General features: G+C 41.5%; 1 protein-coding gene across 1 annotated transcript; it reads left to right on the top strand.

Annotated features, from left to right (window-relative positions):
- Positions 1-2,118: 2,118 nt before the first annotated feature.
- Positions 2,119-9,236, top strand: LOC118778192 (transmembrane protein 233-like). The gene is made up of 3 exons (XM_036529600.1): positions 2,119-2,549; positions 7,308-7,442; positions 7,797-9,236. Exons 1-3 carry the CDS (start codon positions 2,358-2,360, stop codon positions 7,806-7,808), a joined length of 339 nt encoding a protein of 112 aa, XP_036385493.1. The 5' UTR covers positions 2,119-2,357; the 3' UTR covers positions 7,809-9,236.
- The last annotated feature ends 4,392 nt before the right edge of the window (positions 9,237-13,628 follow it).

Genomic DNA, 13,628 nt, shown 5'->3' with positions numbered 1-13,628 from the left:
ATTCTGATCCGGTCGAACAAATTGTACCTCGTACATTTCTGTCGAAAGAAGTTTTCTGTTGATGTTGAAAATGTTTGAGCTGGAATGTTCTGTAACGACTGCGTGAGTCTTCCGCTTTCTACTTGCCGGCACTATCAATGAAGAGTCGAACAAAAGAGCTACACAGCACCTTTGTAAGCACTACATAAAATCTTCATAAGCACTACATAAACATTCATACACCCTTATGTCACATAGAATGTGCTATGTTGCCATTCATGTTATAAGAGACATTACCTTGATACTCTGATTGGGTATGTCATGGTAATATTGTGACATGAGTACTGACCTGTTTGTGTCAAATACAAATTAAAAATTAAAATAAATTTGTAAACATTTTATGTAGCACCTGCGAAGGTGTTGTGTGCCTCTGATGTAGGGCCCTTCATGGAAAGTGCACCCATTTATGTTTGGGAGGGGGGTCACTCCTTCCCCCAGTCTTCTCATTGAGAATGCGCCCCCCCCCCTCCCCCCAGTGCTGACAAGCAATGAGGGTGACCCCTCAAAACTACTGTTCGACACAAACACTGTAGCTATTTAACCGACAAAATAAGCAATGGATTATTTTTATGTTAAGTAATAAAGGAGTACTAAGGGCGAACATGTGGCATTAAGACTTTTTAAGACTTTATTTTCATGAAACGAAGTTGTTTTCTCTTTGACCTGTTTTATTTTCTCAGATTTTGATTCTTTGTTAAAATGTTTAAAAATGTTTCCACATTTTTGCTGTTTTATTTTGGACAGAGTCTCTGGCTGATGTTGGGGAAAGGAGGGCGTGGCTTCTTTTTAGAAGAGGGGTGGGCATGGCTCTGTGATTACCAGATGTGAATTTCAGTTCTCACAAAGTTCTTCACCAGCCATGTAACCCAGATGTCTCACGTTTGTCTTCCTTTTATTGTTTTTTTTCTTCTCTTCTGGAAATTTCAGTTTTAAAATTCCTAATAAATTATTTTAAAACATTCCACTTACGTGTTGTTTGTGAGTCTATATCTCCTCTTTTATGAAAGATTTTCAGTAAGGTTTTATATACATGTTCCCTTGCATATTATTACACATAGCTACCACTGGCTCGAAAACAAACCATGAGAAATGGCTATAAAGAGAATATCCAGCCAAACTCAACTGTGTGCTGTTTGAGTGTATGAAAAAACAAACAAACCCAAAAGTGGCACTAGGCAGACCTCTCAATCCAAGGCAGCCAAGGTGAATTTAGTGACCCAACTTTAGGGATCCCCTCTTGAGCCAGCTCCATCTTCCGAGCCACCGGAGCTACAGTGGTGGTTTGACGTTTAGGTTAACATTTGTTTATGTTAAAAACCGTAGCACAAAGGTGATAGTCCATTTCTTGGCTTCATGGAACTGAAGGCGAACAGGTGTCTCCAAAAAATGCCATCTTGTGAGTCCCAGTCACAACAGAACATAACAAAGCGGCTTAGTGCTACACTGTAGGTCCCGACCATGCACTGTCTGTTAGCATGCCGGTAAAAACAAACAGTAACATCAAAATGAAGGAAGTCATTGTTAGCCCCAACAAATGCTGACTACTGGTCTCCCCATCCAGACTGCAGCAAACAAAGAGACACCAGCTTCTCCGTATAATTTAAATTTGCTGCTATTGTTTTTGTCTTTAACAGCCTTACCTCGGAGGGAGGCTGCCTCAAGCTGCTTGATGACATTAACAACATGCGCCAAATCAAAGAAACAATTAACAATATTAATTTCATTTTGTTTAGAAATAAAAAGAGAAATCTATCTCTTGGGGGGGTGGTGTCAGTGTAGGATGAGTAGAACATTTTTTTCTCTGCAACCCCTTTCCCCTCTATTTCTCTGTCTTTCCATCTGAAGAATTTCAGGGTTTGAATATGGTTTCATTACCATGGCAGGAATGTTCCAGTGTTGCCAGAGCAATACTGGAAAATACAAGACAAACCCTTGCTCCATTCCGTCTGTCAGAATAAAGCACACAGCATATAAGGCTATGTAGGAGAAAACGCAAAATGTGATTTAAAGTCTCCCATTTTTCCTCTTTCTTACCTTCTCTCTCAGCCCCTCAGACCTTCGAAGTGGGGTGGGGTGGGGGTGGGGGTGGGGTAAGGGATACTATTTACCCCTAAAAATAATTAGGTCATCTCGCGTCTCTGCTTCAGTCTGCTCCCTACTGTCGACACACTGGACTTCTTGTTTGACTCAGGGTGCTCTTCTCAATTCAGTTTAAACGCCTTCTCTTTCCTTATTTCCTCCCTCAAGCTAACCTTATCCCTGGCACTCATTTCCTCTTCTTTGTAAAACTTTTTTTTAACCGTTGACTCGCGTGGTCGATGTCCGGTCCGATGTCTCTCGGGGCGGTGCGGTCGGACGTGAAGAGTTCGTGGAGCAGGAGTCTGGACCACAGCTTGGATGCAGAGCCACAGGAGCCGCCGCCGCTGCGCAGTTACCTGCTACTGACCATCTTCACCTGCTTCTGCCCGGCGTATCCGGTGAACATTGTGGCCTTGGTGTTCTCTGTGCTGGTGAGTGGGGCGCACAGAGCGCTGTGGCTATTAAATGACTTCCCCAGCTGTTTAAAATGTGGTTCAGTGCTGGAGCCAACAGCATAGACCTGCGTTTGGACACGCGATGCTGTAAACAAAATTTTTCTTCTTCTTTCTGTAATACTTGTTAGATTAAAATCTGTAAAGTATTGATTTAAAAATATCATTCGGCATAAATGTTTATAAAAGTGTTTGTTTGGAAAATGTGGCTTCCGATTTTTCCAGCACATATATATATCTTACTTTCATTTTAAGAAAAAATTTCGTAAGAAAAATTCTTAAATCGTAAGAAGCCAAATGTTTTGTCTTCCAAAAGTCGGGAACCATATAATTCATTATATTTCCTCTCAAAATCAACAAAACAACAAAAATTTCAATTCAGTGACATAATCTAGCAATTCTCGTTTTCTTGCAAAGTTAGTGTTTATTATGGTGTATTACCGACTCACCATGTTTGATTACAGCCTGAAGCTGGAACACTTTGACGTATGTGAAGCGTAATGTGTCCCTTTCTCAGGGAGGTGTCATGCGGAGGCTCAGATCGTACTTGCATTCCACTTCTGTGCTTCGCTGATCATAAATAACCATCTTAAGTAACCGCCTGCACACGAATGAAACACGAATGTGGCAGAATTGTTTCAGCGAAAGGAAGATTCTGCAACATTGTGAAGTACGAGAATCCATAGTGAAAGGACGTAATTAATTTTTATAAAACAAAACGTCTCTCATCCAGGGACTATTCATTTTAAATTAAATGTGTGTAATAACGTCTGTCCCCACAAATATTACCTCATGATTCTTTAGTGGCCAGTCATTAGCCATAAACTATAACAAATGTTTAATAATGCTATGACATACAGTATCTCATGTCATATTGACAGGAGTTGCTATAGGCTTTATGACGCTGGGCTCAAGTACAGCTATTTTAACGCAGAGGCAGATTGAGAATAACCATGTTCAGCATTGCAAAGTTCCACTTTGCTCTGTTCTTCCCTCAGTAACACTGATTTCAGATCAGTCATTGATCAGAAGTAAGGTAAGAGAGAGAGAGAGGGAGTGATGGAGAAAAGGATGGAGGGAGGGTGTAAGAAAGGGAGCAAGGGATACATGCATGGTCAGAGCAGAGCAGCAGCGGTTCCTGCTTGGCTGCATGGCCAGGTTTCATCTATACTGCTCCCAAATCCCCCTCTCATCAGCTACTCCATGGTGACACTAATTCCAATGCATAGAGTGTGCTCTTTCTGCATGTCTCTACACTGTACATTATCCAGTGCAGCTATCCAACACACATGATGCACTGCACTGCACACACCACCTACACTAAACACACACACACACACACACACACACACACACGCATGCAGTCACGCACATGTATACATGTATGCACACACACTCACACATCACCCACAGTACACACACACAACACCTACGCTACAGATGTACACATGTACAGTACATCTCATACACTAACATACATGCACAAGTAAAATATGACAGGGTTGCACAAGTATGCCTGATGTCATCCTCTGTGTCATGTTTCAGTCATGTCAGCTGTGGGTGTGAGTGGGTGAGGTTCAGTCAGAGCATGCTTGTCCTCTGGTCTACGGGACATTTGCCTAATCAACACCCCTTAAGCAAGTGCCAATTGAATTTATACTTGGTGCATCAGGTTTTTCCATTTACTGTTTGAAATTTATACATTTAAAACTGTTACAAAGACGTAGAAAACCCTCATGTCAGCTGTGATACAATGTTGAAAGGAGCCCTTCTTTGGTTGGTGGGTTATGAGCTTGCTCCCTTTCCCTTTCAGGACCGTGGAGCTCTGGTTCCGCATTCATTTCCACTTTGTTCTAGGTGTAAGACAGTGGACATGGCGTCAGCCATGGCAGTGGCCATATCCAAGAGTGTGACAGCTTCTAGCTCTTGTTATCTCTGTGGATTTTGTTGCTGATTAAGGTGTACGTTCACAGACAGGGCACAGGGACAAGGTAAAGAGCGGGTGCTTATTGTCTGTCAGCAGGGGGGACGAGGGTGGCAGACAGATTTTATGGGGCAGAGAATGGGGTGGTGGGGCAGTGAGAGTGGTGTGCAGCGCAGCAATTTGAAGGCAAGTGCAGGCAGCAGGTGCAGCAGATGCTGGTGTTGTTGAGACACTCTTTTTGGAGGCGATGGCAGACTTCAAGAAATTCTTTGAGTCTGAAAGTTCTTGATGTGTGGGAAGTGAGTCAGAGAGCGCTACCCTCACACAGGCAGAGAGATGAGAGTTGTTTTGAAGCACAGCGGCACAGGTTCACATTGACCGCTCCTCTCTCCGCTTGGCCGGGACTCGCTGACTCATGCCTCCCTCTGTCCTTGGTATCCGTGAGAAACAGGATCTTGGATCTCAGCGAGATCCTCTGGCCTCCGACGCCGGTGCTTAATATAAACACAGCCTACAGAGAAAGGGGAGAAGAGCTGACGGTTTGCCAAGCGCTCGGAAGTGAGGTGGCTGTAAAAAATGGGTTTTGTTGGCGTTACATGGCTGCTTTTTCCTATCGGATGAGCAGGAAAGATATTGCACTTCCTCTCCTCCTGCAGTTTCTGATCTCTTTGCTCCCAGGAAATAAACATATAAAAGCCATTTATATGCAGTAAATATAGTGCTGTACAAAAATACAACCTGTAGCAAAATACCTACCTGTATATGTATGCTGAATAAACTGTATGCTGTCTATATCTGCAATACATGGCACATATTTTGAAGCGTGGTAATGCGGTATTTGCAATAAGCCAATAATGCAGTTCTTACATAATTTTTCATTTTAGTACATTTATTTCATCTCGCCAGTACCTCAGATGAGCGTTGAGGGAGAATCTGTGAAACTTCCTGGAATGGGGTCAGCATCATCACTATGTGTGTGTCACTGCCTAATTGGCTGTCCCCTGCTGTCACATGCTAAACAGAAATGTGTAGGGCCAATGCATCAATGCACCGCTAAGATCCCTGGGCTCTGGGCCAGATGGTTGTGGGCTCAAATCCCACATGGTGAAATAATAATGAATGTATTTGGTTGACACTTTGCATGTACAACAGAGGTCTTTACAGGGGTGTTAAATTAAAAAGATAAACAGCCAAATCATGTCAGCAAAACAGGGCAGAGTTGTCCACAGTTTAGGACAATGGATCAAATAAAAAAACAAAACCCTATGGTCAAAGTGAGGTTTAAACAAATCGCATAAGGAGACCAGATTTAAAGGAAATATATGGAGGGACATACCAGAAGCAGGGACCACAACAGCGCTTAAGCCCTGAGGCTGGATATTTAACCGCCAGGTATGGGCAGGGCTTTACTGCCAGCTATGGGTGGGGCATTTTTCCTTCATCTGTAGATGGGGCTTTGCCTCTAGCAATGGAAGGGGCATTTTGTCTTCAGCTGTGAGGCTCTACCTCCAGCTGTAGGTGACAGAGTTGGAGTCAATCCAATGTCAATTCAGTCAATTCATTCAAGGAAAATCAAACTGAAATTCAATTAATGAACTGAAACTGTCAATCAGTTTTGAAGATTTTTCAATTAATGAGTTTAATTTTGATTCACTCCCTGAATTGACTGAATAGAAATGGAATTGACCCTAAACCTGGTGGTGTCAAGTCTGTCACTGTTGTGTATGTAAAAGCACCCTGTTTGTGAGCACATGATGAGCAACAATTAACAGTAATAAGAATATATCATATTCTGCAATGGACTCATAACCAATCCTATCTTTGGCTCTCATCTCTTCTGCTCTTCATTTTCACTTCTGCCCTCCTTTTCTTATGCCCCTTCACCTCGTCTCTGTATCTCAGACAGCAAAGAGATATTCTGCTACAGTGTGTTCTCTGTTTATGTCCCTACAGCAATTACGTTTTCTGTGGAATTCAGGTTAATTGTTCCAACATTCCAGAAAGGAGTTTTTCATTTATTTTATAATTTGGTTAACTCTAATAGGCACTTGAAAAACAGTCTTGACTAGAAACTTGACTGTGTTAGTGTTTGTAAGTGTAGTGACATTCAGGGGACTCTTTTTTGTCTGAGGTGTTGAGCTCAGACAGCCTTGCATTGCGAACAGTTTGTTCATCTTAGTTCTTGATGTTCTAAAAAAAATTAGTTCCAATTTCTGGGTTTGGATAATAATTACTCTGCCTAAATCAGCCTGTATGCCTTGGAGTATTTCTCTATACTTGCAGCATGTCTATATATTGTTCTACATGTAAGGTTTTAACTGGGTGATTTGATATAGTTTTGTATTATTTTGTAGTATTGAATTTACCCTTCACTACTTCACTTCCATCTAGTAACATTGGTTGGATTACAGATTACATCTTGACACCAAGATTACACACAAAGCTCTGTAGGATTTTTCTATAATGCATTGATTCCCAGACCAAAGATCCCTGACCCTCTGATTTTCAATCCTCATGAGTTAATCCTCATTCAGTGCATGTTTTAGGGCAGTATTTTCTACAGTACATCAGTATCTGATTTCCACAGATCTGGGCCTGTTTTGGAAGACCATAATCTTTGCCTTGTTTAAATTTACTGCCAGGACCCAATTCTGGCAGAATTGCTCCAGCAAAACCAGGTTCTGCTGTAACCCCTGTTCAGTGGGTAAACGTCAGACTAGGGTATCTGCATAGAAAAGGAGTTTACGTTCTATGCTGTTTATTCAGTACTCTCCCCCTGTCATCTCCCTCCACCTCCCTCTCCCTCCCTCCAGTCTCGTAACAGTTATGATCAGGGCGACTATGAAGGCTCCCGCAGGCTGGGGCGGAAGGCCCTCCACGTGGCCATCGCTTCCATTGTTATCGGCATCCTGATCATTGCCATCTTCTGCATTGTGCACTTCACCACGGTAAGACTAACCCCCTGCACCATCCCCATTCCAGCATACCAGGTAGAACCACCAAGTTACAGGCTTTGCAGGCACAACTGTTGCTCCCTTCAGCCAAGCATTCAACCTGAATCGCTTCAAATAAACATATACACACCACATGGGTAATATGTGAAGTTGAGGCTCCCCAGAACAAGGGTGTCCACAGGTAAATAATGTGACTCTGCTTTTCCTTAAAACTTGTTATTGATACAAACTCAGTAACAGCGAGGTGTACATGTTTTTCTTAAATTTATACAGAACTTTGAGGATCAGAAACTAATGGTGTATGCTCTGTTCCCCCTATGTGTGTGTCTGCTTGTGTTTTCCCCTCAGATGGATTTTTAGAATGATATACGTGTGTGTTTGGGGGAGAGCGAACTGGATCTGGGGAGGGACTGATGATTTGGGGGCTCATTAATGTGAGTGGACCCGTCCATTTCAGTCTCCGCCCTCAAGAACTTTACAATTCCCCAATTCATCCTCCGAGACTGCGCTCAGATGACCCTCTCCCTACCCCCATCCCCCACGCCAACAACCTATGACACGGCCCCTTGGTGAAATCCATGTTGTTTGTCTTCATGATGTAGTTTTCTATGAACTGTGAAATGTGTGTGCTGATGTCTTCACACACACACACACACACACACACACACACACACACACAAACACTAACACAAACACATGGCTGGATATTTTTCTACAGTTTACAATGCAGCTAAGGTGCAGTTTGGGTCTTCCTGTGTCTGTGAGTCCTTGAAAATATGTCAGAGAAAGTGCTGTTATAGCTATGTCTATAAAAAGATTTTATAAAAATATAAATATTTTGTAATTATATAAATCATATATGCAAAACTTATTTCTCTTTCTTATACTTTCTCCTGAAAACTAGATACAGCGTTGAAGTCAAGTGAATATAAAAACAGAAAATAAAAATGATGTATTTTCTGAGAGTACAGGTACAGAGATGTCAGTACAGGAGTATAAGGAACACCATTTTGGTGAGTTTTCCATGACACATATCAATACATGACAACGATTTGACATTAGTTAGTTAGTTATGAATGATTAATGCCTCATACATTTTGGTGGGATTATGCTATTTTTGAGAATTTCCTGCGTGGAGTTATGACCTGATTCAGATTTCCAAGTCATTTTCTTGGGTGTGAGTGTTTCTGATTCTGAAGGTTTTTCAAATGAAACATTACCCTTTCTGTCCGCGGAAAAAAGTACATTACAATCATGTTAAGATCAAAATATTTAGTGAAAAAGTTTCCACTTCCCAATTTCACACAATATCCTCCATGTATTCTAGGTGTCACAAAACATATCTGGCAATACGTGTTCACCCTTAAAAATGAATTGGGCAATCACTTATGTTATAACTTATAACAAAATGTGGCACAATTTGACATACATGACACACATTAAACAAATTACAAATTACACATTTTTCGCGATGGTCATTTAAATCAAAGTACAGTACAGTAATAAGGTATCAGCTGATTGGGTTGCAGCTATTATACCAAGTTAGATGATAATTTATTCAGAAGAATGTACTATCACGGGACTCCACGAGGTGCCTAATTTTACGATCCAGTTTTGCCCGTCTCTGATGTGGTCGGAGTGGCGGGCTGTGATTGCACTTGTTACACGTGTGTTTACTATGTAGCAGTTTGGTTGTGTCTATAAAAAGTATTATGTATTTTGGACTCATTGTAAGATATTAGACAAGACTTTTTGAGAACATGTACAGATATTGCGTATTAAATTGATTGCCGAAACAAATCTGAGATTAAAGTCTCTGTTCGTTTATGGATCCCTGTGTCTGGGTGCTTCCTGTGAGGTAAAAAGAATATCCGGGTGGGGAGGAGAGTACAATTGATATTATAGCACGCTTTTATTAAAATTCCAGACTGACTGTTTACTTAAACTGGTGAGACCATAATTGAGCGTCGCACCAGCCAAAATTATCATCCGGATCTGGGGTGCTTTTGCATCAATGTCGCGGTTCACCGCTTATCTGTGTTCGTCTACATGTAGACGGTTGTGCTGGATCACAGAGCAATGCAAGGAAGGATCGCTTGAGTTCGGAGTTACTGGCAGGAGCAGATGCTAATGTTAGAGGCGCTTTGGCCCCTGCCTCTGGCGCATCTCCGTTCGTCTTCTGCAATCTGCCGAGTCCGGAGGATCTCGTATTCCGATATGTAATTTTATCACCTACCGCGCACTAAATTTAGGGCAGCCAGTTCCCTGGATTGGCACCTAGGTGGTGGAGGAGGTGGCATGCGGTTCTGATTTATAAAACAGAACCGGAAATTGAATCAAACTGGTGAAGAGCTGTGCAAATCATGTGGCCAGAATATTTTTATTCGGGGGTAAAATTTACCCCAAATAATTGCCCATTTCGTTTCCAAATTATTTAATTTTTTGTTGATAAATTTTAAGGCTGTTACGTTTAGTGCAATATGTAGTTTAATGTAGTGCGGAAGGAATGTTTAGCCTTTGATAACTAGACCAGAACAAAAAATATACCACAAAACAGAAAGTGATAGGATTATGGGTCTGATCTTAGATCTGTTGTCAAGAGCAGAAAATATTCCGAAGCTTCTAGGTGTCACTTGATGCTGTTTGATCAGAAATGACTGATCCCTCTTAATTTTCCCTTCCAGAAATGTAGGTTACCAAATAATGCATGTCAAGCCAACATTGCCAAGAGGGGGTAGAAAGTAGTACTGATTAAATCATTAATAATCAGTCCAAAAAGTTTGTTATAACCCCACCTACAAAGGAATTTCTGTTCTTCCATACTCTCAGAAATGTTTTTGATGGTGGTAATAATGATAAGAACAGTAATAATGATGATGACGATGAGGGCTTGTATTAAGATCTCCACCCCTTCGTTCTTGGAGTGTGTCCTTTCCCCCTAGTATCCTCCATGTTGATGTTCAGATCTGAAACAAACACCACTTTTACACCACTGGGTGAAAAAAACGGTCCATTATACTCTGTGACACCACTTCTCTGCTGCCACTGCATATACTTTTCTCCTGCCATGCAATCAACTATCTTGGTTTGACTTCCTGTCTTTGTACACCACTGGAACAAAAACCGCCTTAGCCCCGAAATCACTTGTTACACAATTCTGGTGTAGACACACAGTGCCAAAATCACCGCTGTCATGATGACGAACAGAGCCACAGGCAAACATCTGGCTCAGCGGCCATGTGAAACAGCGTGGTGGAGGGGAGACGGCTCGTTTGACATGCTCACATGCAGATGATTCACTGCCAGGCCAGCACAGCTGTCAGCTCGACTGCTTAAGTGTTTATCTGAGCAAGTGTCCATACATGTGTGTCATACTTGCCTGGGTGTAATCCAACACAGTTATGACAAGAGGAAACAGGAGAGCCCTGAGAATGTGTTCAGCAAAGTGCTGTTGGAGCGGAAGAGAGACGACTCATTAAGGTAAAAGGAGCCTTGGAAGAAAGAAATGTCATGAAAGGTCATGAAATGACCTTGACAGTGATCAAATCGGTAACCTCTCTCTCACACACACACACACACACACACACACAGACACACATACACACATTTAATCAGATGATTTGTCATTTATGAGGTATTTTTGTTTTACAGAAGAATCATTGTTGTAACAGAGTCCAGGCTCACATCTCAGCCTCAATGAATGGAAAGGTCAGAGGCCACCACCATATATGGTGCCAACTTTAGGATTTTGACTTTTCAGACCCTGTCAACACATTTTTTCCTAAAAACATCCAGTGGCAAATCAAATGCTTTTAAAGGTCAGTTTGGAGACTTCACAAAGGGAATTCATTTAACAGCATGAGTATTTTTTCCACCCTGCACTGTATCTGTGCCATTTATCATGGTCTGGCTGTGCTGCTGGCAAAACCAACAGTAGCTGCAGGATGTGATTCACCTAAGCTATTCACATTACTCAGCAGGTTGACATGTACACACAAACACACACAGTATATATAAAATGATGTAATGATTTAATACCATAACAGCATGCATCACAAAGTACACCTGCTGCATTCTAACACTAAATCGAGTCCCCAGCGAGAACCGGTGAGAACGGGTTGACAGCGCTGGGGTTAGCGCAAGACTACAGGAGACTGCCATCGCAGGAGATCCTGAGGTCAGCCGGGTCTACCGGTAAACAGGTCCATCCTCATATTACTGCTGGTCCCTGTACCCTTTGAAGGGAGAGTAATGCTATATAGCCACAAAACCAGAGTGTTCCAGAACCACTGCTGCAGAAGCATTTCAATCATCCTCTCCCAGCCAAAGAACAAGAATATATGGATGAGATGAAGCAGAAACTTCAGGCTGAAGGGCCAGTTAAAGGAAATCGATGTGGATGAATGACAGTGTGCTTCAGTAATGCTTCAGTATGCTTCAGTATACAAATCAAACGGAAGGAATAAAACTTACAGAACCAAATGATTTATTTAAAAAACGAAATCAAAACAGTGTCGAATGTCCAATGTCCAATCAAAAATGAGATGCTTCCCACTCACACACCCACTTTATAAGAACCTTGATTAGGGCAGATGTGGTTCATTAGCCAACAGCTGGTTAATGTATCAATCATAGACACGGACAATTAGACAATGACAAGCTGTGTTGTCTGCAATGAAATTGATGGAATACAAAGATAAATCTCATTCAGGCCTTATTTTTATTTAGTTCCCTGTCAATTGTCAAAACCCGAACTCAGAGGAAACAGCGCTAATGGCTGAGTGAGGGTATAATTCATGCTGTCAGGATATTAAGCCTCATTCATGGCCTCACTTATCCCAAAGGTGTCGTTGGGCTAAGGAAGGAATTATCAGACCACATAATATTATGTTATCAACAGTTATTGAAAGAATAACCAAGCTAAGTGTAATTTTTTTTTTCAGCTGATGGACTTAGCAAGCCAGTAAAGTTGTGAAAAGAAGCTTCACATACCACCAAAAGTAAAGAAGCAAATGCAAAGATACAGTTAAATCCAGACTGTGCTGTCATTATAGTGCTTCATATTATTTTCCATCTAGCGCTGTTTGGGGTGGGATCTAGTATCACATCAGGAGCCAGAATTCTCATTTTTTAAAGACAATGGCAAAAATGGTGCTTAAATTCCTGGCTGTATTTTCTGGTTCTGTCACCCTCATGTGAATTCATTTGTATCTGATCAAAGTCAATATATTTGTTTAAGCTGTGTGGAGGAAGATATCTAATTTTGTGACCAGATATCATTTAGCCTACCAGTGTTAGTTGTTTAACAAAATTAATTGAATTGTATTTTAGCAGATGGATATAACTAGTTTCAATGTTTGAAATTCGTGAGCTAAGGTAATAGTGAAGTTTATCATTGTATATTTACTATTGACTGATCAAGACGACTGTGGGCTGCTACAGTGTAAAATGTTTTCTGTAGTTTCTTTCTTTTGCATGAATTGTGCATGGTTACTTATTTAAAAAGTGCAATTCTGATTTCCTTTGTTGGAAATACGTGTGTGTGTGTGTGTGTGTGCGTGTGTGTGTGTGTGCGTGCGTGCGCGCGCGTGTGTGCGTGTGTGTGTCGGGAAGGTTGTGTATTTGTGTATTTATACATAAATATAGAGCGCCCCCAATCCAAAACCAGCCTAGACTAGCTTGTTAGATCGCGTATCGCGTTGCAATAGTTTGCTCTAACTCGTCACTTAGTAGATCTGCTGTGTTCCTTTTTTTGCTAGTTGGTGATGTAATGCTGCTTAAGAGCAGTTTGGGTCTTCCCTTTATCAAGCTGTTTTACGTTCACATATTGATGACAATTTCCCTGAAACAAAGAGAAACATACCCCCCTTTCAGGAACGGTCCTGTGTTTTGTTCCAGCAACAACAAGAGTATAATTCGTTTGAAAAGCTGAACGAACCACTTTTAACCGGATGCTGCATCCAGTTGCTGACTTGGAGACCAGACACCTTAATATAGTTTGTCCTAAATGGGCTTCCCTTTAGCCAGGAGTTAGCCGAGTTAAGATTGTAGGCAAAGATATTCTAAAATTACGGGATATTACTCCACCTACACTTTCGTACTCTGCCTTTTCCAAAGTTGTCTTAGACAGATTCGAGATGCTTCTCCCTATTCAATAACAATGGATGATGTCCCGAACAC

The sequence above is a fragment of the Megalops cyprinoides genome, chromosome 5 (assembly GCF_013368585.1).
Source record: "Megalops cyprinoides isolate fMegCyp1 chromosome 5, fMegCyp1.pri, whole genome shotgun sequence".
NCBI classification, from domain to species: Eukaryota; Metazoa; Chordata; class Actinopteri; order Elopiformes; family Megalopidae; genus Megalops; species Megalops cyprinoides.
This window is presented reverse-complemented; position numbering and strand designations above follow the sequence as displayed.